This window comes from Lampetra planeri, chromosome 2, assembly GCF_965212315.1.
Source record: "Lampetra planeri chromosome 2, kcLamPlan1.2.h2, whole genome shotgun sequence".
Lineage (NCBI taxonomy): Eukaryota > Metazoa > Chordata > Hyperoartia > Petromyzontiformes > Petromyzontidae > Lampetra > Lampetra planeri.
In genome coordinates this window covers 20156068-20183073 of record NC_136108.1, presented here as the reverse complement: position 1 = coordinate 20183073, position 27006 = coordinate 20156068, and the positions used below count along the sequence as shown (strand labels likewise).

The window sequence follows — 27006 nt, the reverse complement described above, 5'->3', positions numbered from 1 at the left end:
TATGGTGGGAAACCATGGAGGGAGTGGAAGGAGTGGAGGGAGTTTAGGGAATCTAGCCAAGGATGACAGGAGCCGGACACTTTCAAAACAACACCATTGCTTTGAAAGTGCATCTTTTTAACAGAGGAAAAACGAACGCAAAGCAATGTATTTCAAATATTTTTTTCTGAAGAGAAATGAATACTGCTTCTCAACTTTGCATAGTAAGTAGACCATAATGTTTGAAGGGATTAGGTTCAGTAAAATATGACAGCGGTAGGTTTTAAATAATCCTTAAAATAAATTTACCCGAGCAAAGTGTGGCTTAGATATCTACAATGTGGCCCTGAAGTTACACGATTGTTGAACACAACTTCAACAGAATTGAAGGGAACTATTTAATTCAGTGTCCCCCCTCTACTTAATCTGGCGAGGGACCCTGAGAAAAAATAGCTTTGCCAAGCACTGCACAACTTCCATAATTATACAGGGTTTTTGGGTTATATCGCATAAATATAAATGTGTCATTAAACCCGCCACCGATGTGCTGTACGAGTAACGAATTGGCACGTTTTGTTTACGTGACAAACCTTACTAATTGACTGTGTCGGGTGGTGGTGGATTTAACAACACATTTATATTTACGCGATCTAACCCAAAAACCCTGTATTATGAATGATATTAGCCGTGAAAGCCTCCGTGTTAAACTGAACAACTTATTTTTTAAAATAATTTTTCTAAAAATATTTCACCCAGAAAATTCCTTAATATAGGCATTCTTCAATTTACGATTAGGATTTATTCTTTGAAAAACGGTCCGTAAAATCGGAAAATCGTCGATCGAAAAAAGAATTCCGATTATTTGAAAGAAAAAAATTAAGGACACGTTCTCGTAATGCAAGAATGATACATGTCGTCTACTTTCCCTTTACAGCAATGAAAACATCATTAATAACAATACTTTACTGCTTTTGATCTTATGGGAATTGTTGGTAATAGTTATCACACTTGATGCAGCTAAGTTGAGGGAACACGCAATCTCTACCAAGCGTTTTCCTTTCCCGTGCCTTCTTCATGATGTCCCGCTTCGTTCGCAGGCTCATAGTTTGCCGAGATTTATTTGCCTGAGTAATAGCCGGCAATGCTGATTTACGCTTGCGACTCATCTTGAAGGGGGTGCTTGAATTAAATGGCAAATAACACAATAAATGCGGACAAATTGGAGCACACGCTAGCAACCGTTATAAAGTATGAACTGGGAAGAAGAAAACCGGTGATGCGGGCACGCAGCGAGGTGAATAGCGCGCATTACTCTGACCCATAAATCGTGTAATGCCTTTATATAGCATCTATAAAATAAAAAAATATGAATTATGTTTTATTTTACTAAATAGGGCCCACTGAGCTATATAGCTCTTTTGCAGAAGCGACCTGCCCACAAATGATAGCTCAACGAAGTGGCTTATCATGTGGAAATTTATTGGAGCCAAATACTCTAAACGCAAGTTGATTCTAAATATGGAGGGAAAACCCGGAGGACCCGGAGAAAAATCCACACGACCACGGGGAGAGAGACACGCAAACTCCAAATATACAGCGGTGTCAGGGTCGGGATCGAACCCACGACCTCCTGCATACCAGGCAAGGGAGTTAACATCTCACCAACGTGGCTCCCTCATTTGCAAGGGTGTCCAGGGTGTGCGGAGGAGATTAGTCACCATGCACTACCGTGTATTTGCGTACAACTTTTCAAAGGTGGCATTTGGGTTGTGATACCTCTCTTTCGGTGGCCTCTGCTTGGGAGAAATGGCACGCCGTGTATTTATTTCTTGTACAGATAGAGAGCTCGCTTTGGCAATTTGTTACAGTAATTACGCTGCAGACTCACAGTAGAAAAATAACCACCAACTCAATTTAAATTGCCCATTGGCGGACACGCCACCCAGCAAAGTGCAGTGCAAAAGCCGCTGACCCAGTAACGATCGTAACGATTTATACCAGGTCCAAATTCGAGCAGGATCCGTTGTGCTCACCACTTAATCGTGATTCACATCTTATGGGTGGCAGGGCAGCAGCAGGGTTCCTGCTTCCCACCGCAAGGTGTTGATTGCATCTCTGATGCCTGTGCTGTAATTTGATCATTCAAGCGCGCACTGCTACACTTGTGTGGTAAAAATCACATCATCAGGTGCAGATTGCCAGTGCATGGGCTCTGCTAGTATTGGATTGCTCAGGCAAGCCTTTCTCATCAATGTGCGGCCAATTTATCACCTGCGGTCCTCTGCCGCTGTGTCTTGGCTATTCCTGGGTAAGTTAAACTCGAGGGGGTGCAGACCTAACACAAATGGGCGCACAACACATCGATGTGCAATACACTGCAGAGTAGGCATAGAGTGACTGATCCATTCGTGGATACATCCTTTCTCTCTCCCGGAAGGGCCTGTGGCTGCATTTAGAAGTGCAATCTGCTTAATGGGAACAGCATTAGCGTTAAAGGGGTTATAGCCCAAATTCTCAAAGTTAACTGCAACTATATTGGCATTCGAAGTGGTGATGTGTGGGCCAGCCATCGTTCATTTGCTGCTCGCTCTAGAAATTAACGGCCATGCGTAGCTGACGGCATGTGCGCTGTGGATAATGCTTCTTTGCTATGGCTGGGACTAGTCTATCCTAGGACAACCGCTGTTGTCTCTGTACAGAGTGGTGTTTGGTTTGATTGTAAAATAATACAAGAAATATAGTGGAATTTCCCAAATTGGCATTTCAAAGTGTGTTACATTTTCCCCCTTAGCCCCGCATGCACGTGGTAATTATTAAGCAGAAGACAGGCACCAGCTGTGAGTGTAGCATGCACAAGTGCTACACGACCATAGATGGAGCTTTTAAGTAACACATCGCTGTGCAGTCCAGTATGAGCACATGTGTGTGATAATGCTTTTTCCTTGGAAACCTCCAATATAGCAGAATTTATCAACAAGTAAGGAACGTGACCAGACACAACAGCAAATGATGAATCAAAAACCAAAACTAGCAATGCCCTGGAGCTCATCTCCATCTGTGAGTCATCAAAAACTTTTAAAGTTCACATTTAATTTTGTTTAACTAAGGATGAAAACTCAATAGATCAGGATAGGAGTCTCATTTGCAACTGTGATCTGGGCCACCCAAACGACAAAAGCAAATCAAATGGATAAATTTGAAATTTTACATTCCAATGGTCAAACTCAGTCTTCTCCATATGAGCAGCATTTTTGTAGCAGATTGGTTTCCAGTAAATTAGCCAATAGTTGGCTCGACAATTTTTTTTAAAATGCTGTCTACAACCAGTCTAATAAATACTTCCTATACTGCTTCATAATATTAGGATGATTATTGTCTAAACTAATGGCAATTACTGATAATCACCGTAGCATTTAATTATATTAACTGGGGGAACTGTATTAATCCGTTTTATGACATGTGAGCTACTGGGAATAATCGAATGAGTTACTTACCCCATTGGGTTATCGGTGGGAACGTCAAATAAAATTGGAGTCACCGTAAAGTCTTCCAATTATCCGCGTAATTACTGATGCTTTTCAATGACAATTTCAATGCACACAGTCACTTCATTCCACTCTAACACAGCATATCTGAGTGAGATTGCACCTGACGATTAAGTCATTGGCATCAACATCGGCGATGGAGCGTGCAACCATTCATTTGAGTTTTATTACAAAAGACTGCGTGGCAAATGTATTCCTCAGTTCATTCAGAATGCTGCTGAAATATTACAAAGAGGGACCATGAAGGTGGTGCAGCAAAGCAAAAGACGGGTGCAGGTCTGCACCTACCAAACCCCTCACCCTTTCCGTGTTCCACGGTAACATGCCCTCAGCACCTCTGTAAATGAATGTTGTGATTGGTGGTCAGCAAACATTTTATGCTCTGGAGGGTAATGGCTGACGTAAGTATGGGAATTAGTATGAATGTGTCCCGACTTTAAATTCATGTTTCATACTCATAGAGGAGGCGATTAAAGCAACCTTTGTCTGCTGTCTGATGTGACTTCAATTTGCAGTGACGAAAATACTCAGCATAGTTCCTTTGTCTTTGGGAAACTGTCCCACGCTTCCATGTGGAATTAGATTTATCTAAAGACGAATTGTTATCTATACTCGATGAAATTCATGAATAACTCTGGGAAAGTATTTGTGGGAGCTTCATGTGATGAGGTCTGTGAAGCCTGAAAGTGGCATATTTTATAAGATGGGCCTCAACATAATGACGATGAATTTAGTGTCTCATACTCTATCACCAAGTGCAAAGGTATTGCCATACTTAAATGTCTGTAAACTGTGATCGAATCTCTGTAAGAGGTTTTTTGTTGTTGTCAAAGTGCACACTTTACCCTGCTCTCAATTGCGGCCGACTCATCATCCCTCTAGGTTGAGTCTTGCTCCTGGCATAGTAATGTGGAATTTCCATCTGGGGATCAGGCCTCATTAATGGATACAAGCCCCGTGATTGAGTGCAAATACATTTTTGACTTTTGACTTCGAACAAAAATGTAACATTTAGATTTTGTTTATTGAGTAAGTATATTTTAGATTTCTGGAACCAGTGAGGGCTCGTGTGATGAGCGTGCATCCTACACAAGACTGGAGAATCTGGGTTGGATTCCCTGAGTCATAAATGCATGGCTTTTGGATGTACATTTACTGTTTAACCTGTTACAAAGCAGTGTGTAGTGTAATCTGCCATTTCTTCTTCATACCTACAGTTTGTAATTACAGTACTGGGTAACAATAACATAGCCTTCATCACATTGCTGGCAAAATAAACCAATGCAGTATCTAAAATGTACAAAGAATTTGCTCTTACCATTGCAAAGACCTCTGTTTAGAGTATATTTTGGATACTTTCACTGTGAGGGAGGTATCATCAATGGTGCAGCCTCTGTTGCCACGTTAATAATATAATTTATCTACAGATTCATTATACTTACGCCAGGTTTAATATAGTTTGCTGGTGGCCCAGTATGAGATTCGACTGCCAGAGAACAACTTATTTAAAAACTAAGCATTTCACTGTTGGTGTCATTAAAATTAATAATACACTCTCAATGTTGTTTCCCTCACCAGATGTGTTTTACAGACACACAGTATGCAAGGCAAGCTGAAATGGCTTTTAAATAATAATCACTTTCATGAGACTACAATTTAACTAAGGCGTTCGAACCTGTTGACGCCGGCGAATTCTTGAATGGATGTTTATTGCTGTTGTCCATTTCCAATCTCTGAAGAATAGGCAGCGTAATTGATGATACGTCATCATGGGACCTCCTTTGCCAGTACCAAAATATACTAATAGGGTTTTTCCCCTTTTTTTCTGGCAACAAAACTGACACCTTTTGCAAGGAATCATGCTTACATTAACCACAATACTTGCAGTCAAATGCAAACAAAAAACAATACTCTGATAATGTATGCATTGTCTTTGAAACTGATTGGTCCACACCAGAGACAGCTTTCTTTAGAGCCTAGTCTCATATGGTGTTCGACCAGATGACGCCAAAAGGCGCATGCCTTTTGGCGTCATCTTGTTTTCAAAGACAATGCATAAATTATCAGAGTATTGTTTTTTGTTTGCATTTGACTGCAAGTATTGTGGTGAATGTAAGCATGATTCCTTGCAAAAGGTGTCAGTTTTGTTGCCAGAAAAAAAGGGGAAAAACCCTATTAGTATGATGATACGTCTTCAACAGCTTGCCAGACTTGGAGTTTTATACCTTACTCAAAATAACGAGCACTTCAGAGCCTGAGCCACAAATATGCACACTGCATCTAAACAAAAGAACCCGGTGCAGACTACTGCACGCATGTCTTTCAAAAATAAAATAAAAGTCTGATATGTGCGCACCATGTTACAAATAAAGAGAGTGGTAATCTGCAATCGAAAGTCATAGATGAGCCCAAAGACAACAACTCAAATATGGTTGAACGCAAAATGAATTTCGATTTAAAGCTTTCGTGACTGCAGGGATTCATATTCTTGGTTCTTTCGATAAAGTCACGTAGAAGGGAAATAATAAAATAATAAAAATTAAACAATTAAATTCTCACGACATTTCCATTGCAACACAAGCAATCATCATCAGGTGTTAAAAAAAACCTGATGATGATGAAACGTCGTGAGAATTTAATTGTTTTATTTTTATTATTTGATTATTTCCCTTCTACGTGACTTTACCGAAAGAACCAAGAATACACAAAATGAATGTTTTACAAATGTTCGGAGTGTCTGCGATTAAATGGAGACTTCTGCTCTCTTACCCGTGTGAGATGTGGTTCAGATGTGAGCAGGCGTCTGTCCATTTAAGACAATAAACACGCGTTGGCACTCCATACATCCCCAGAAACAGGATCTTTATTTATGCTGGAGAAATCCGATGAGCTATGAAGCTCTTTTTCACAGATGTCCAGTGGGGGGGGGGGGTCAAAAAGTTACAACAGCAAACAAGACAAAAAACGGTTGGAGTGCAAAGTATAGGAAAATAAATCACTAAATTTTTTTTTACGTACAAATAGATAGTGTATCAATTCAAATTGCATAAGTACACCAATTCCCAGGCTTTGGTAAGGCAGCAAAACAACAGCAAAAAAAACAGTCCCAGACCATACTCTTTGGTTCTTTCGGTAAAGTCACGTAGGTAGAAAATAAAATAAAAGAGATAACGACGTTTTGGGCGCAACACAAGCATCCGTCATCAGGTGGGAAAAGCTTTTCTGGGTTGAGTCTTGCTCCTGGCATAGTAATGTGGAATTTTCATCTGGGGATCAGGCCTCATTAACGTATACAAGCCCCGTGATTGAGTGCGAATACATTTTAGACTTTTGACTTCGAACAAAAATGTAACATTTAGATTTTGTTTATTGAGTAAGTATATTTTAGATTTCTGGACGCTTGTGTTGCGCCCGAAACGTCGTGATCTATTTTATCTTATACCTACGTGACTTTACCGAAAGAACCAAAGAGTATGGATTCCTGCAGTCATGAAAGCTTCAAATCAAAAATAGTCCCAGACCACACCAAGACAGCATGCAGTTCCCAGTGTATTCTGGCACACCATCAATCCGGATGTGTAAATATTGAAGGCGCGATCCCTGGACTGCGTCTCTTCTAGGCTCAACAAAGCATTTCCACCACTCCCATCGACGTCCTGGACAAGTGCTGTTTTATTTTAATATAGTGTATATCAGATTTTCCAAACACGGCAGGCCATAGATAAGCATTGTTGGACAATAGGGGCGTTTTTTTTTTACAAATACATTTTTTATCACATGGCCCTGCTCGTATATATATGGAAACAGATCTTAACCAAATGGCGATCCGACCTGTGATTCTACGGAATTGATTAGAATTTGCCAGTCGATCTTTTCTGGCAGTATTGATCAGATTTTAGAGTCATAGAATGATTATAGAGTTATACGCCGATTTACGTCTGCCCCTTTCACGCAATTTCGCAAAGCACGTTGTTACATGATTAACACCGCTACCAAATTTGCGTCGCCTCAAGCTCCACGCGCCGCTGGCGGTGTCGTCCGTCCTTGCTCGTATCCATCGCATGAAAAAATGTACCGTACTGTGGAGTAAAATATATCATTCATGTACAGCATTTTGGTGATTGGGAAAATAGCCTTGATCGACGTCGTTTCGATGTTCGCTGCAGCACATTTCAGGAGCACATCCCGACGTAAACCGGGGTGGTTAGTGTACTAGAATAGGCTACTAGTAACGAGCTTGGAGACTAATACTAGAATAACTATAAAAATAACAATTATGATCGACTGATAGAAGAAGTTCACAAATTAACAAAATATAAAGTTCCGTGACATGGGAGAATGTAGACCACTATAAAGCAAAACCTCTCAAAGCCGGAAATTATGGTGAACTGGAAGGCAAGAGCAAATAAATAAACGTTGATGTGAAACAAATATAACCCAAAAAACTCTGACCTGAAGGTGGTAGGGTCTTTGATTTTGAGTGATTTCTGTTATTTTTTATTTTCTAACAGTGAGAGATATGTTTGCCAGAATCCTTCAGATGGACATCCTACCGTGCAAACAGGACACAGTATGGCCATGAATAGGATCTTCTTCTTTCGTATGGATTGATAGCAGCATGTTAAAGAAATAATTGTATATTTGGAGACCTTTTTTCCAGTATCAAAGTAATAAACAGGTGTTAAGATGTCAAAACACCCAATATAAACCTTTTGCAAGGAATCAAGTCTGCATTAACCACACGTAAATATGCATTGTCTGATTGGCCTATACCAGAGACAGGAGCCTTCTTTAGGTCTCGTCTCACCAGCGTCAGACCAGAGAACAACGCCAAAAGACAATGCTGATATCAGAACACTTACAGCTCAGGCTAAGCAGCCCATTTTGTGACGCTCACGGCCACCAGCACCAGTGAGAATTATCAGAACCGGTCCTGTGCCTCCCATAGGTCGACTCAGCCTCAAATCAGTACCGAGTGCATTGTGTAAATATCACCACTTGGGAGACAAAGGCGGTCGGGCGTGGTGCTGGCGACCTACCCCCTCGTGTACCACAGTGCTGGTATCCTTCACAGGTGCTGCTGCTCGCCAACAGCACTTGCCCCGACAGTCTGTTGAGTCTACACGGGGGAATCTTTGTCTTTGTGTGCTTTGCGCTCAGGTGCTGGCAGACACGGTCGCGTCCCTTGTGCAGCAGAAGTTTTCAGATCTCACCGACGGCTTCACGTCGCCGCACGCTCGACGGAAAGTGCTCGCTGGGATCGTCCTGACGGCCGGTTCGACACCCGTGCACACGCCAGCAATGACGATAAGACGCGACGACACCGCACCGCACTGCCAGCTGCGTGCCAGTTGTGTGGAGTCCACAACTGGTGCTCACTCAAGACCCTGTTCCACTACCTTTTCACGGTCATTTGCCCAACGCTGTTGAGCTGGAAATTGTTTTGTTATTTGGTGCGCACATTTTCTGGCACTTTGTTAAATCTGAATTACAGTAAATAGCTCGGGCCATACATATTTGCAGCGGTGGTTTTACCCGTTTGAAAGGTAGTTGCATCGTCATCATTAGTAATTTAACATATTTATCACACAGTATTGCACGTATTTATGTATGTTGAACTTGTTTTGTACCGTACGTAGCCAACCGTGCTAATCGGAGGTGAACGGGAAGGAAACAAACTAAACGCAAATCAAAATACAAAATGACGCTATATTCAATGTTAACATATGTTTATGGACCACTGCCTTTCATTCAAGTCAACCCCTCGTTTTTCCAGTGAGCAATTATCACCCAGATGGAGAAAAAAACCCGATAGATTTTCTTGAGGCCTGTATCGCGCCATAATTTTATACATAAATGTGCCATCATATGAGGCATCGAACAAGGCTCATATGTGTCTTATCGAAGTCTTTCTGAGTCTTAAGACTCTTTTTTTTTCAGATAGGTCCTGCATTTAAAGTTTGGACAAATCGTTGCTGAGTGTTTTACCTATGGGAGCAAACCTCCGTATGTATGTATGTTGAACTTCTTTCACACAGTATGTAGCCAATCAGAGTGTACTACAACTCCTCCATTATTGAGAATTATCCCCTGTTGAGCAGTTCCTTTATGAGACAAACGTGTATATACGCCACTGGATATGAGGTTCAAGATATCCAAATTTCTCTCTTTTTGACAGGGACACACTTATAATTTGCCTCCTCTCACAATGCAGTAAAGGAATCTAGCAAATTTGTCCTAAATTGAGCTGATATCGGCTACAATCACCTGGCAATTCATCCTTCAATTCAGCTGTTATCTGGCGAGAAACACACACTCACACACACTGTGAAATTTGATGACATTATTATGAACAATGTGGTACATTGATCGTGTGCTCATATTCAGTTCTTCACACAAATAAGAAACGGTTACTTGGCAATTTGCTCGCTTGAGGTTGTCCAATGCAAACGGTGTTTTTTTTTGTCTAAGAATATATTGAGCTTGCCCAAACTGATGCCAGAGACCCCCTGCTTAGCGCAATCCAAATGGCCACCACATGACTTATTTATTTCTACAATACGGTCCTAAATAAGTTTTCAATATTTTACCTCACACATTGGTGTCAACTGATTTACGATCATAGAGATATGTACTGGCTTTCATTGAAATCCTAATGGATGCTAGGATTTTTTTATAATTGTAAAAACAATTATATGAGACTAATGTAATTCACATTTGTGTTTATATTTTTGTGTACGCGGTAGCAATCACATTTCTTCATGGTGCAATACCAAACTTCCAGGCCGTTGAGGAATAACACGGCGCAATCATGACATATGTCACCTGAGAGCAGTTTTCCTTTACATTATGAATATATGTCAATACATTCTGAATTTATTGTGGGAGACCATTATTGTATTTACATATAGACACCACATTTGTGAAATGTTTGGCAAACACGTGTGTTTATGAATATTTCACGCTGTGAAACCTCAACACCAACACCTACACAACATCACATTTCATTTTGCGGCCTTCACAGGCAAAACAATGCTCATACAACCTTAGTAAATATGTTTTCAAATATATAGCCACGCCATCATAACCAAATATACCTTGAATATGATGCATGTGAATCGGCATTTTCGAGCACATGACAGTAGAGGGGACCTATTATCTAAACTTGATTTGAGTGTGTCGATGTTGTGTCTCTCTCTCTCTCTCTGTATCTGTGTTGTCTCTCTCTCTGCTTGTGTGTCTGTCTGTGTGTCTATGTTGTGTGTCTCTCTCTGTGTGTCTCTGTGTTGTCTTTCTCTGCTTGTGTGTCTGTCTCCATGTTTGTGTTTTGTCTCTCTCTTTCAAATTTAGTTATTCCTGATGACGGTTGCTTGTGTTGCAATCGAAACGGCGTATTCTATTATTTAATTTATTTTCTTTCTACGTGACTTTACCGAAAGAACCAAAGAGTAACTCCTATTATCTGTGACCATATTAAATGCACAACGAAGCTGCTCCTTAATACTCGTGCTTTTTCTGCAGATAAGTCGTGTGGCAAAGTCTTCCTATTATTCTCGGGTTATCTGTGAATTTATATCCCGTGGATAATAGGAATAGAATTGCGGATAAACCTGCAGATAATAGGATCCGCGATATCGGTCCCCCTGTATCACCGTGGGTATGAAGCGTTCGCCGGTTCACATTCTGGCTTAACAAACCAACTCGGCACAACAACATCACATTTCTCCTCATGGTCGTGGTCGTAACACGGTGTTGTTTCGGTGATTCTCGGTGGCAGGGTTGGACGTTAAAGATGCGCAGGTGATATCAGTGGCGACGGGAACCAAGTGCGTAAACGGCGAGTACATGAGTGACCGTGGGCTGGCTCTCAACGACTGCCACGCGGAGATCGTGGCCCGGCGTGCCCTGCTCCGCTACCTCTACACCCAATTGGAGCTCCACTTCAGGTGAGCGAGCAACGTGTCTCATCGTCAATCATCGCCGTTGTCGTCGTCGTCATCTCTAAAAGCAGACATGGTGGCCTGCAAGAAATTACGTTCACATTGCCATATTCGCACTCATTACACACAAAGTAGTTGCCCCAAATGAACCACAATACCTTGCTGGTCTCGTCAAGGATCATAAACAGTCATGTGCTTTTTTTTTAGCCTAGACTCGAAATATAGCTGTCTCTGGTATGGACCAATCAGTTTCAAAGACAATACATTTCTCATCAGAGCATGTTTTTTGTTTGCATTCTGACCACAAGCATTGTGGTTAATGCAGACATGATTCCTTGTAAAAGGTTTCAGTTTGATGTTTGAACATCTTAACACCTGTTTTGTTGCCAGGAAAAAGGGGAAAACATATTCTCACAAGTTCAATGGGGATACGTACAAGGACGACTCGGCACAATTAAATCTCCATTCATGGCCATGGTAGTTCTACCCTGTAGCATGACCTTGTTTGGGAGGAGAAAACACAAAAATCTTGCCTATAGGAAATTATAATGTGGGCCAATCCTTCAGCAGGATTAGGGGGTGGGGCTGGAGGGGCCCGGGCATTCTTCCCCCCCCGCTCCATAATTTTCTGGGGCTAATTGCCCCAACTTTGAAAACAATAAGTGCAATCCTAAGCTTGATTATAGAGTGGAGAATGACGGTAATGGTGGTCACGTGTATGGGTTTGAGGTCAGCACCCTTGCAAGTAACGTTTTGCACAAGTTTTATCCGCTGAAGTGGGAGACTCTGGAAGAGCGCATGTATGAGAGAATCACAAGAATCAAGTCTGGAGGTTACGTAGGCGTGCGCGATTGTTTCAGCGGCAGTCTGAGTGAGGGAGTTTTGAATCCGGCGTATCTTGCGATGATGAAAGAAAACGTCTTTGTTGTTGTCTCTGGGCTCTGCCTCAGAATGTTACCGTATGCCTGCGTTTCTTAACCCATGTATAATCGCTTATTGCGGTGAAATATATACTTTTAAAATGTAATCATAATCAATTATGCACAAAATGTGTTTTATTTCCAACTCAGCCTTTCTGATATTTCAGGATTGATAAGCTAAAATGTCAATTTAACAATGGCTGTATAATATGGAATTTCGTTCACTGCCTCAGGGCTGTAAATGGTAGAGATGATGGTGATGATGATGAGTCCTCCATACCCTTTTGCAGCACGAATCCACAATGAATCCTGTGTGTTCAATAATTACATTACGGGACTGGTATGGCTCACCTAGGATGATACATTTCAGCAATCGGGACTTACATTCTTAAAATGAAATTTATTGCCTGCACCATTGCATCATCAATGGACATCTGGAATCGAGCTTGACATCTCCACAGTGGTGTTTCCACACAAACTCCCTATTGATGCGTGTATAACGTCTTACCATATTTTGGGATAAGTTTTTAACGGTTGGCTTTGTACCCTCAAATCGTGTTCCCCCGGCGGTTCTTTCTTGACAGTCCCACCCCATGAACCTTCTTCTCCGCTCGCTGAAGGAGACGTCTGCTGCTGGATTCCAAAACAATGCACTCCAGCTGACATTTTAACCCCAGCAGAATGTCTGACGATGGAAATTTACGACAGGACAGGGAGCTGCGCCCTAACTATGGAAACAGATTTGCACTTGGACACGAATACCCGCCAGACTGGCAAGTGTAATTCTCTTGCACGGATTGTGTTCTGTAGAAATCAAAGTAGTCTTGGATTTTTTTTCTCAACGGGAAATATGATACTGGGTGTTGTTTGGAAGTCAGTTATTTTGGTGGTGATGGGTGCTATTTTGTGTTGTATGACGTAAAATATAAATAATACACTGGGTATTTGCTCCATTCTTAGATCGCAAGGCTATCGCAAAACGACATAGTTTGCATTAGTTATTTTACAACAGTGAGTGATGTTGCGATGTAGCTTTACCCAACTGGGTAATTTCTGAGTAAATTGAAATTGGTAAACCGCATAGATTTTGTTTTTACATTCCACTAAATACATACGAATGCACGGAATAATTGGGATATGCTGTATGGTCGCAAACTGCCTCAATTAGCAGAGATGAAAGTAATATTTCAGGGAACATCGTCTCGACTCGCATGACAACCAGACAATGTTTTTACCCACACACAGTTACCCTCGCCAACAATACAGTAGACTTCAATGCTTTACAAACAATGTTCTACTTTCACATCTGAAACATTCCAGCTTACTCGAGTGTGGCTTCAAGAGGTTTTCACTCTTGTACTTTTGTCAACAGCAGAATGAGTTAAGGCCGAGTTACATACCCCATAATACCTCCTCGTTGTACAGTCGTGGGCTTACAATTGTGAGTCCAATTCCCTGTTCCAGTGTCACCTGACCAATGTTGGATATTTGTGTGTTGTTACTTAACTGTAGAGAATTCAAGATGTTTTATTTACAAGTTGAAAGTTCAGCATTGACCAGAATGTGCAGTAATTACACGTTCCTTTATTTACAATCTGGTTATAGCTTAGGGATGCAACGTTGCAGTCAGTGTGTGGAGATTGTACTCCTTTATATGTTCGGTCACATTAATCCAGTAATTTCCATACCTTTTCAGACTATAAAACCGCACTCGCTCAGACAAATGCAGTGCTTCTTTCATGCAACGTTTCAGCCGCATTTGCCATTGTTAATGGAACGCTTTCCTTTAAATGCAAATGCGATGCAGGCGTTGTCGCGCGCATGGTGTGCGTGCAAAGTGAATATACAAATGTGAAGTGCCTGGGTGCGTTGGTAGCTCACATCCTTTGCCATCCGCTGTGCTACATGCGGGCAGGGCCGGATTAAGATTTTGTAGGCCTCTGGGCTACAGGTACTGTGAGGCACCCAGTAATATTTTCAAAACGAAAACAAAGTTATCTTCTTGGTTCTTTCGCTAAAGTCACGTAGAAGGGAAAAAATAAAATAATAAAAATAAAACATAGAAATTGTATTTTATAATGTTTTCTTTTTATTATTTAATTATTTCCCTTCTACGTGACTTTACCGAAAGAACCAAGAAGATGAATCCCTGCAGTCACGAAAGCTTTAAATCGAAAAGAAAACAAAGTTTAATAATTTTTAAATTATTTTTTACACGGCTAACAACAAATAATATCAGCATTCACAAATTAAATAACTTTTCACTTCATCTTTGGAGGGCCCTCCAGCTGGCGGAGGCCCCTGGGCTGCAACCCCTAAAGCCCCCGTGCCTTAATCCGGCCCTGACTGCCGGTGGCAGTTCTCGCTTTTGACGGGATGCCACGTTGCGACGACCCGCAGCAAAACAATCACCGCGGCACTTTGCTGATTGGGCGATGAAACGCGTGCGAACACGAATTGGCAATAATGCACAATGCGTTGTTGAAATCTCGCACAAGCACACGGTGGACGAGGCGCAGTTGGGAACTTTTTGTGTTGTCCACTCACGACTTGGCGTCGAGTTTTGTTTAAGCGCTGCGGCTGCGGCTACGAACCCGGCGACGGCGAGTTCGATTCCCGCCCACGGGCAACATCGGTGGCGAATATCTGAAACTGGTCCTGGGGCCCTCAAAATGAGCTACCTGGAGCTGTGTGTTAAACGTCGCCACTGGGGATACAAAGGCGGTCGGGCGTGGTGCTGGCCACCCACCCCCTCGTGTGCCGTGCCGGCCTTCATTGGGTGTTCGTATAGGGCTACACGGGGGATCCTTGACTTTGATGTTGTATTTGTTCCGTTTCTCTTTGGATGTAGTGTGAGGTGATTAATCTCACGTCTGCACAAGGCAAACACCAGCATATGTTGTGCCAAAGACGTCGAATTTATACTAGTGTCAGAACATTTGCTTTTCATTGTTCCATACTTCGTTTTTTTTTCCTTTCAGTAATTGCGAAGACCTTTAAGTTCCCCTTTCCATAGAGCTGAGAATGGATCAGCTTCAGTCTTTGTCAGCCACTGAAAGTTGGTCGGTTTTTACATTCTGCAGCCAATGTTAAACCAATATTTATACATCAACACGGCAATTTCCAATTGTGCATTCTCAGGCAGTAAAATAACAATTCTTGACGTTGTGGAATAACTTGGGAATGGTATGGCAGCGCCGTTCGTGTTATCCATCAAGGATCTGTCATAGAACAAGCAGCTGACTGTGTTGATGAGTGAGTGTGGGTTGCAGTTTTTCGATGGCGATGTTGGAGTGTTTGCTTGACCAAGTTAAGTATGAAACCAAATTAATATGTTCTTAATATTTACTTGCGATGCATAGAACATTAACAACATCCTGGCATATGCGATCAGGCACACCTGGTATTTGATCTTGCATTGGGCTTCTCCTAGGTCAGCTCAGCCTTAAAAGTGTAGCCTGAACAATGAGCGAACAGCACTGATGAGACAAAGGCAGCTGGGCATAGTGGAGGCCTCACAATCGACGTTCTTGTTCTGCTGTCATTACTTAGTGCTTGCAAACGGCACTCGCCAATACTTTATGTAAGGATAAACAGGGATCTTTGTCATGTGTGTGTTCACATGCAGTTGTTCGTGACAAGCCGATACCATAACACTCCTTACACATGAGAACCTGGTTTTATCTTTCGTGAGAGCTGTGGAATTCCAGCTCGGGATCTCGGTGGAGCTGGATAAGAGCTTTGACAGCATAGTTCGTAAAGCAAACAGTGCCTTGTTGCTAAGCAATGTCTTGTTTGAGATTGTTTTGAAGTATTGTGGGTTTCCTTCTTCACACCTGCGGCTGCTCAGTCTAAACATAGCTCTATGCAACGCTGATGAGTGCTCTGCTCTTGCGCTTTGGTTGTGTTTTTTTTTGTTGCAAGAGTGAGGTTGTCGGGGCTTTGCAAGCCGATATAATTCGATTCCATTGCCACAACAGTGAGCTATCGGAGATGACCAAACAAGCGTGTCTCTGTCTCTTTTGGTGGTCTTTGGCCAGTTTTACGAATTCCACATTCCTGTGACAGTCTAATGATAAGAACAATCGCAAAATAATATCTATATAATACATTGCATAATAATGAACGAATATTTTATCTTAATGCAAGTAACATAAATGTATTCACCATTTCATATGTGACTATTGTAACGTAACATATGTAGAACTTCTTTTGCACAGTACGTAGCTAACCGTGCTAATCGGAGGTGCGGGGGGGGGACAACAAACTAAACACAAAAAAAAACTGTTCTAAAGAAATTAGTTTTGCAATCTAGATGATTTAAACGTGTATATAGCTTAGGTGGCTTTCTAATATTGAAAGGAACATCGTTCCAGGCGGCCGCAGAAGCACATTGAAAGCGCTCGATGCAGTGACTGTCTTTGTTCGATGGCTTTCCAAACTTGTGTAGAATGGAGTGTGTATTCACAGCATGTAATATCATATGTATGCTGTACTGTATGTAGATATGTGTAGCAAATACTGGTAGGAACCCACTGGCTCCACCAGCCCACAGGGGATTATTGTGTCCGTCCGTCGTGCAGGGAGGGGCTGGGTGGGGAGGGAGGGGCTGGGTGGGGAGGGTGGGGAGGGGCTGGGTGGGGAGGGTGGGGCTGGGTGGGGAGGGGAGGGTGGAGAGGGGCTGGGTGGGGAGGGTGGGGAGGGGCTGGGTGGGGAGGGGCTGGGTGGGGAGGGGCTGGTCACCCCGTGGTGCCCTTATAAAACTCAACGTTTAACCTACTCACGCCGGCTTGTGCACATCCTCACAGTCGGGCATATTTGCGGAATACACCACGCCGCCATTGACCCTGGCCATTGACCGAGCAACCCAACGTTCCTACCAGTTTCCACCGCAGGAATGTTTTGTCAGCCTGCTGGATGGTGGTTGCAGTGTATATTATAATCCACAGTAATTGCATTGCATTATACATGCAGGAACACCTCACTGACTTCAGTGACTCATCTTCAGGAGGTATTGGTTGGAAAGTCTGGAAGATTACTGTTTATTTCCTCACTCTCAATATGGAACAAACACAGTACCTTCAGAAACATCTCTTCCGTGAGAAGGGAGATCACTCAAACTCCACACAGGTAGCCAGGAGGCTATTTGTTCTCCTGATTCCTACACCACATTTCATTGCCCAAAAAGGCTCACAGAATACTGTAGTCCCAGCGCTCCGTGATCCATGCACAGCATGCATCATATGCACTGGATACACTCTGCTTCACCACACGTGGCATATTTTAGAAAATAAAGCGTGGCATTTGACATTACATTGGCGACAAAGGAATCAAATGAACATATGTGATTTGTCCGAGTCAAATATGTAACACTGGGTATTGCTGTACATATATATTTTTTGCACGTATAACATGCGTGAAATGCATTTGTTTCACTTCAACAGTAGCAAGGAAGAGGATAAGCATACGTCCATATTTGTAGCATTGGAGCAGGGAGGCTTCAAGCTGAAGGAAGACATCCAGTTTCACCTCTACATCAGCACATCACCCTGCGGAGATGCTCGCATCTTTTCTCCCCATGAAGCCAGCATGGATGGTAAGAGCTCAGGTTTTTTAAGCATCGGATATCACTTACGTGACCCCAATTCCTATTTCATAGGCAAATAATATTCTATTCTTGCTGTGGATTCCCGTCAGAAATTTTATCCTGAAACTACTGACTTGACACGTGAATATGCAGAGTGTTTGAAAAAGATGGACCCGATTTGAAATCGCTATATCTCTGCAACCACGAACCACCCATGAATGAAACTCTTACCACTTGAAAGGGCGGGGCATAGAGTTTCAAATGATTACCGTGAGATGCCTCTCTCAGCGCACAAACAGCCTCTAGCCTCAGTCATTCGCAAGATGGTGACCTCGTAATACAAGGCCTTTTGCATTCTGCAGTTCAGGAAGACTGAATCCGTTATTGCGGTGCAGCGTGCGTTTCAACGGCGTTTTGGAATTGATCCACCAATGTCAAAGAGTATGGTGGCACAAAAGACCGTGTTTTTGTGCTACCATTAGCGACTAATTTGGATGACCTCAAAAACAGAATCACGGCAGCGGTGACTTCAGTGGAAGAATACACTTTGAGAGGCGTTTGGGACGAATTTAACTATTGTCTCGATGTTGTCCGCACAGCAGGTGGAGGGCACATAGAGCATTTATAAAATGGTTAGTAAAACTTGATAACTCATTAAACCGTTTGCAACTTTTCGTGTAATTGTAACATGTTTCCATCGTGAAATACACTGCTTGAAATTGGGTCTTTTTAAACACCCTGTTTCTACAGTACATTTTAGACATCTGTACACCCTGTATATATAGGGTAAGATTTTTAGATGTAAGCAGGATTATGTTTCAAATACATTCATGTCTTCTGAAAAAAGCCTACAATTTAGGGTATGAAATATCTACCCTGTTATGAATTTAGATGATACATTTCTGTAGCTTGTTCATCCTTGGGATGTTACTTGTAGAAAAACGTGGCTACACAGTCCGCAATGTCACTCTACCGTCACACGTAGCCATTTGTACATCCCATCCACAAAGAATGTATCAGCGTTGTCACCTTACTCAACAACTAGCGTATGTGGGAATATAAAATTTGACATTGTTGTAATTGCCTTGAAACATTTGTACAGGAAGACCTTGTACAGCATCCCCATGGCAACCGAATGGCATGCTGCCCTGGTGTAACGGTCAGCACACTGGACTTCCAATCTAGAGGTTGCCATGGTGGCGAGATGTTAACTACCTCGCCTATTGAGAATAGGTTTTCCCCGTTTTTCTGCCAACAAAACACGTGTTAAGATGTTAAAACACCAAACTGAAACCTTTTACAAGGAATCATGTCTGCATTAACCACAACACTTGTGGTCATAATGCAAAAAAAACACACTCTGATAATATATGCATTCTCTTTGACACTGATTGGTCCACACCAGAGACAGCTTTATTTATTTTAGTACTGGCAAAGGAGGTCCCATGATACCTCCCCTGTTATGAAGGAGGTCGTGGGTTCGATGCCGACCCTGACGACTGTATATTTGGAGGTTACATGTCTCTCTCCCCGTGGTCACGTGAATTTTTCTCCGGGTCCTCCCGTATTTTTCCCTCCACATTTAGAAACGTGCGTTTGTAGTATTTGTCTGCTATAAATTTCCACGCGATAAGCCACTTGATTGAGCTATCACTTGCGATGGCCAGATCGCTTCTGAAAAATTGCTATATGGCTCAGTGTGCCTTACCTGGTATAATATTTAAAAACAAATTTTAGTTTGATTTGTCTATTCTTGCACAGCAGATGACATTAATAATGCGCATTTCTTGAATCACTTCCACACCCACCCCACCACCCCGCATCTGTCCACCCAGCAGTACAAATGGATTCGCATGCAGTTGATCGATCGGCTGGTTGCATGTGGTGGGGTAGAGTGTGGCTACGACCACCTCTTTCAAGACGTTTGGTCAGCGTGGACGAGTGGGCTAAATACCGTCTAGAAGGGTTCGCTGCAGCTCCCACTAGCGGAGGCCTATATGCCAGCAGTCACGTGAGCAGGCAATTTGCAGGGCTGCGCTTTTACATGTTTTACGTGAACGGCTTAACACTTGACGTTCAAAGTAGGGCAGATAAATAGGATCATTGCTTTCTGTTAAAAGGTAGAGTCGATGATGATTATGTCGTGGTGTTTATGGCCTCTGCTTGCACACCACTGGCAGTCTGTTGAGTTGTTATTGAGTAAACAAAGTCAGTGTCTGCAGTAGGGTTGACACCTGTCCAGCAACGGGCATCTGCGTTCGTGCGGCAGGAATTAATTTGCACCGAGAACTGGTACCGGTATTGTGTTGAACTTTGTTACAGGAGACTGCACAGGTTTGATAGTCGTAGGCTGACTTACAGCATGTCTGGGTTTCGTTTGTGAGAAAGGTGGCATTGGGGCCACACTCATCTGCTTTGGTAACTCTGAGTCCACGGTAGAAATGCCACGTTTTGGAAGGCGGTGGGCAGTCTCTCTCCCATAGGGCGACCGCTGTTGACTTCCCACAACGCGGTAATCATGTCGTCGGCAAGGATTTGAGTCTAAACTGTTTAATTTCTTGGCTTTTGGATGTGATTCAAAGCCTTCAGCCACAGTGACACGCAGCATGGGTATTATCTGAGACAATAAGCAGCATCTGGGGACAGGTCTTGCCCTCAAAATGTTTAGCTCTGTGCTGGCAGTACATTTCTTGCAGATAACTTTATATTTAATGCTGTTGAACGTCATATAGTAATAAAAATATCAAAAGTGTCTAAACGTAGCTAAACTACGTTGCATAACTTGGAACCGTTAGCACAAGAATGAGGGGAGAATAGAAAAATAAACAGAACTCCTTCAAAGTAAAAAGAAAAACGAGTACTTTTAAAAATCCTTTCCAAAGCTTGCTATTAGAAACTCGTGATGGCACATAAGGGGGCAATAAGTCGATTTTAGCAATAGGACAAAATAACATTAAAGAATGCATTTATATTGCACTTCTTAAAATGTTTAGTCTAGGTCATAACTTACACCAGATACTATGATTGGAAGCAGCAATTCTGCGACTTCTGCCAGCTTTGAGAAGTAAACTAATATTACAATTTAATACTCATTGTCACGTGAGACAAATGGACAAACCCACAGGAAAATAAACTCCCGGCTAATGTGTCCACGCAACTCTAGAATAACATCTTACGCCTGTACATGTAATTTAACCTCTGCAGATAATATTGCATTCGTACATTTGTTATCAATGTTTACTATCACATTATTACGTTGATGGGATTTTCATGAATAAAGCTGTAAAAAAAAAAGAGGTCTGACGTCATGCAATCCTGTTTGTGGCCACTGAAGGGCAGCAGTCTCTCGTCAGTGCCGGATTAAGCTAGTGAGGGCCTGTAGCATATGTTAAAAAGGGGCCATAAATAAATAATGAAACACATAAATATAAAAATACTATTTTTTTACATGAAAAGTAAAGTAATTGTATTTTTTCATTTGCTATGCAGCCAGATAATACGACAGATCGCTAACCTTAAATACCCAGTCGTTCGTAAAAGTTGAAGGCGGTATAGTACTATGGTAATAGAGCAAGTGCAGAATTACTGAACCGGAATTGATAGCTTGAAAGCATTTAGCGCGGGGCCCTTGAAAGTGCGGAGCCCGTAGTATTTGTAGCTACTTTTGATACTAGAATAATCCGGCACTGTCTCTCGTACGTACGAATAACTCCTCAACACACTGTGTGGTTATTATATTGTTGTAAATAAAAAATGACTCCAATGAGGGAGAGTGGACCGGCTTGACTCAGAGATCAGTGCCGAGCTGAGTTTAAATTTGGTAAATCCCCTGCGATGAAACTGGATTCTTGAGTGTAGCAAACCTATGGTCTCAGCCCAGCCATCGATAACTGCGCACACACGCACAAAATCACATTTGGTTTTGCACTTAATTTCGTTGCATTCCAGCCTGGAGAGTTAAAACTATGTCAGTTTGTCACGTGATGAAAAAAAAAATATTATAGTAGGGTGGATGGGAAAGTGCTGCCCCCTAGTACCCGAGTATGCCTAAGAGGTCACTTGAAGGGATCTCAAATGTAGATTTGTGATTTCTCTTTCCGAAAACCGCTCTCTAACATGGACTGATGCAGTGCTCTCAGATAGTTGCAAATGCATTCTGTGTCACATGACACGATGGAACTCGCAGAATCGTCTCAAACTTGGGGGGGGGGTGGGGGTAGGACGAAAAGAAATGTACCCCCAAGTGGGTTATTGTATATCTCCATACTACCTCCAGTCTCTCACATGCAGGTGCACTTATGTAAGAGACTAGTTGAATGTGTATGCGTAATTATAACCACTTATTTGTTCACGTTATTATGTTTTTCACGCGATAACTTTGAGATGTTCAGCCGTACAAAAATCATCCCAATTCATATACATTGCTTCCGATTACTTATATCATGTACATTTTCATATCATCTTCTGGGTAGGGTCCTCAAATTGAGACATATATCTTAATGGCCTCTTCTATAATTTTTGTTTCTTCTATTGCATCGGTCATTCTTGTAAAACAGCTCATGGCTGAATGTTTATTATCTGCCTCAACAAATGAAAAACAAACACACAAACTATGATGACTTGCCAATAAGCTCTGAGTTTGACAAACTATTAATATTGCTCATCTGGCATGCAACTCCTGGTTTCCATTCAGCCAAATGGATGAACTGAATTAGAGGCAAACGCATTATGTTATTGCCGATGCGCTGTGCAATTCCCATATTCATTGGCTTTGAAGTGGCCAGGATATGTTACATAAATCAGTTTGGTGACCTATCAGTATGGATTGTTAAGATGAACCTCGGATGTCATTTTGAGTTTTCTCCCGGTCCTCTGTTTCCCTTCCACATCCAAGCAAACAATCCCTCCTCAAAAAAAAATAAAACCTTGATACTCGGTCAGAATTTATTTATTGCGTGGGATATTATTGTTTTGCTTGATCCTCGTTGAAACTCCAAAATCTGCAGCAAACAGCAAAGAGCTACAACCCGTGGATAACGGGATGAAGTGCACATCACACGGAAACCCATGGAAAAACAGGGGTTGTAGATAAGAATACTGCAGATATCATGGCAATTCTGCCGTGTAGCATTCCGTGAAATGTCGATGTGTTACCAAATGGTTCATGATTTATGTGCAGTGCAGTGAATATATATACAAAGAGAAAGATCCCCCGCAGAGCCTTAATGGACTGTTGGGCCAATTGCTGTCAGTGAGCAAATATCAAGGCCGGCACGGCACACGAGGGGGTAGGTGACCAGCACCATGCACAGCTTACCTTTAGTTCCCCAGTGGTGATGTTTATCCACCACACAAGGTACTGATTTGAGGCTGAGTCGACCTAGGGGATGCCCAGGACTAGTTCAGAAAATCGTCAATGCTGTTGGCCGTGATTGGGAATCGATCTCAGGTTCATAGCGCAAGCGCGCTAACCGCTACACAAACACGAGCACATAAAGCCGTGCATATATACATGTTTTTTGTTCGATAAAATGCAGGTGACAAGCACCCCAACAGAAAGGCCCGCGGACAACTGCGTACAAAGATCGAGTCGGGAGAAGGGACCATCCCCGTGCGGGCGAGTGGCGCTGTGCAGACGTGGGATGGTGTGCTACAAGGAGAGCGTCTTCTCACCATGTCCTGCAGTGACAAAATCGCCAGGTACGCATCATCACCATCATTATTATTATTATTAACTAACGATAACAAACTATTTTTATTTATTTTACCAGGTAAGGTCCACTGAACTGCGTGGCTCTTTTGGAGAAGCGACCTGGCCGCAAATGATAGCTCAACGAAGCGGCTTTATCGTGTGGAGATTTATAGCGGCCAAATGTTCTGAACGCATGTTTCTAAAAACGCATGATTGATTACGCTTGCTCACCCCGGAAAGCCTCACTGAGCTTCAGTACTCTTTGGTTGGAGGATCCTGCCGAGATGTAACAGTCAGCGGCCATGTGGTAGCATGTATGTACGCACACGTGTTGAATTTATTTTGCACTGTACATAGCCAACCGTGCCAATGAGTTCTAAAGAAATTCGTTTTCAATCTAGATTCAAAAGTACACAGCTCCAGTGGCTTCCTAATATCAGAAGGAGGAGCGTTCCAGATGGCCGCATAAGCGCATCTGAAAGTGCGCGAAGCGGTGACCGTTTTTGTTCCATGGTTAGCCAAAAGCCGCTGCCAGGATGCTGCTGCGTGTAAAGCTGCACGGCTTCGGCAGCAGAAAATGAAAATCCAGCAAGCAGACATGACCGTGGGGATTATCGCTGGATCACTAAAAAAAAAATTTCTCGGGACATCAGGAAATCACATCGGAGCCCAGGTAATCATTCAAGCAGTTATACCCGACAACTTGGGCCACACTGAAACACATCCAGCATACGCACGTGTTGGGCTGTACGTGTCCAGGTGTTCACTCGTGCATTCTGTGACCACGCACCCCGTGATGCATTCGCCCACGCTGTTGCGTGACCCTGAGTGCCCACGTGCCCTGTGTATGTAGGCAGCATACGAGTGCTGTACGCATGCAAACCAGTCAAGTGAGGCGGTGCCTGATTCACGTTCAGCGAGTCGTGAGTTCAAATCCGAGCGAGGGATTGATCGGATTTGCCCATCGTACCACTTGGATTGATAAAATGAATGTCCACTTTGTGCAAAGCCAATATGTCTTAAACTATAGAAAGACTGGTGCCTGCCATAGGAACGTGTAATTTCCACCTCTAAATTATAGGGCTACTGATGGATATCAATACTTCATGCGGAGTATTGATATCTATCAGATTAAAGGGGAAAAACTTATTCTGATATTAATACCGTCCTCATGCTTTTTTGGGCATGGAGACAATTGTATTTTACTGACTCTTTTAGACTCCGCTTCCCATGTTGACAACATATTTGTTGCATTTTTTTTTCTAAAGGACGCAAATCCGCCTTACAGTTGGCTTTACCAGAGTCACCAATTGTGATAGAGCTGCCTGGTGAATGGGTCCCTTTATTGGAGAAGCAATCAGGAGATATGGCCGGATCTCCCGCGGTTTAAGCAGGGTGTGTGGTGGCATCAGCTTGCACCGAAGATTTCATTGGGCATTTTGGGGGTCAGAGGTGACCAAGAGGCCAGCTGTTTCCATCCTGCTGCTTTCCGAGCTCCCTGCCTGGAGGGGAGGGTAAAGATCTGCTCAGACTGGGCATGGTCATTGGGGGGAGGGGGGGGGCAACTTTCCACTCATGGGTGATGTTCAGCATACTTGAAGAAAAAAACTAAATGTTGATTACATTTATGCATAATCACATGGTAAAATTATTCATTAAAACGTAATACAGTCACAATTAGCTAATTGTTTACGATTTCACATTTAGGAATGAATAAGACAAAAATCATCCTTGTGTAGTTTCATCCGAGTCACTGACCATCACCATGAAGCAGAGGTGAAAGGCTGAGGTTCACTGGATTTTCAAGGTTACAGAGACAATCTGGCGGACTTGAAAAGCTTATTTTGTTTATTTTAGAAGATAAATGTAAAATAAATGTGAAAAAATGACAGCGAAAAGAGTTCGCATAACACAAGTACTAAACTCTTTAACATGGAATTTTTATATTTCATGCCACATCGACATATGTTACATCTTAAATTCACAACACAGTAATACATGAAATAACATGATCCATTTATACTGTTTACACTCAACTGTTGCATTTTATGTCGTCGGGCTTTTTTTCTATTATCCATTATCCTTCAACAACCCAACTTTTTTTTGCGTAATGAAATCGGTAGGACATTCATTCAACATCAAACAATTTCCCTGCCTAAGAGTACAGACAAGATAGCGAGGGTTTGTGCTTTTAAACGCATATCAATATTCCACACTTTGATCTTTGAAAAAGAACATTAGCAAGCACTGCACATTGACAAGCTCGAGTCAATGAACTCGAGGTGTGTGAAAGCAAATTTACACCGTCTTCTTGTATTTCGATAAACTGTTGTCATGGAAGCTCTTCAACGCGTGCAACATTAATGTTCTTTTATCATCGTCATCATCAGGCACGATCTATCCACCTATTTATGAAGGCCTTCTCATGCTATCACCATTCCTGACGATCCTGTGATGCCGTAATCCATCCTACTCCTGTACGTGAACCAATCTCATTGCTCCACCTCCGATGGATGTTTCCCTCATCTCTGGTCTGTTCCCTGATGTGGCTGCCATTCGTGTCGTCTGATGGCTAACATTATTTTGGGTGATGTGCTCTGTCCCAGTTCACCCTCTGTGTCAACTGCGGCCATTAAGGACCGAATTAATGACGGGTTGCATTTGTTCATGCCATCAACCATCATTTGCAAATAATGGGATACATTTTTTATACATCACGTGGTAAAACCTGTCATTAGCAGGAAGACCCTGGTATCTAACTTTGTGCTGTCATCTACTCTCCACTAGGCAATCGGATGGATCCGACTCCGATACAACACGTATTCCGTTGAAAAGTAAAAATGAGGTCACAGTGCATGGATTCATCAACAATAATTTTCAGTGAATTGTATTGACCGAGCGTGGATATCAATGTGACTCGATCAATATAAGACGTTTATATGTGTATGTGCATTTGCATATGTGCATATATGTGAACTGAAATGTGCGCGTGCATACATGTGCATTGGCATGTTTGCACATGTGTGCATGTATGTGAATGCAGTGCTGCATATCTCTATATTTTATTATTGGTATATATCTATGTACTGTCGAGAGCGGAAGTGGAGTGGTTAGCACACTGCGCTATGAACCCGGCGACCTGGGTTCAATTTCCGCTCAAGGCCACCACTAGTAACGATTATCTGAACTGGTACTGGGCCTCTCCTAAAATGAGGGAGACAAAGGCGGCCGGCCGTGGTGCTGGCCACCCACCTCCTCGTGCGTCGTGCTTGCCTTCATAGGTGCTCCCAAACAGCACTTGTCCCAACAGTCTATTAAGGCTACACGGGGGATCTTTGTCTTA

At 42.5% G+C, this 27006-nt stretch overlaps 1 protein-coding gene across 1 annotated transcript in view; it reads left to right on the top strand.

Annotated features, from left to right (window-relative positions):
- ADARB1 (adenosine deaminase RNA specific B1) overlaps nt 1–27006 on the top strand; it is a 40824-nt gene that overhangs the window by 6764 nt on the left and 7054 nt on the right. Inside the window, exons 3-6 of the mRNA XM_078609880.1 lie at nt 8685–8799; nt 11302–11470; nt 17829–17980; nt 23509–23671. Coding sequence (XP_078466006.1) covers nt 8685–8799; nt 11302–11470; nt 17829–17980; nt 23509–23671 — 599 coding nt within the window. The remainder of the gene's footprint in view (nt 1–8684; nt 8800–11301; nt 11471–17828; nt 17981–23508; nt 23672–27006) is intronic.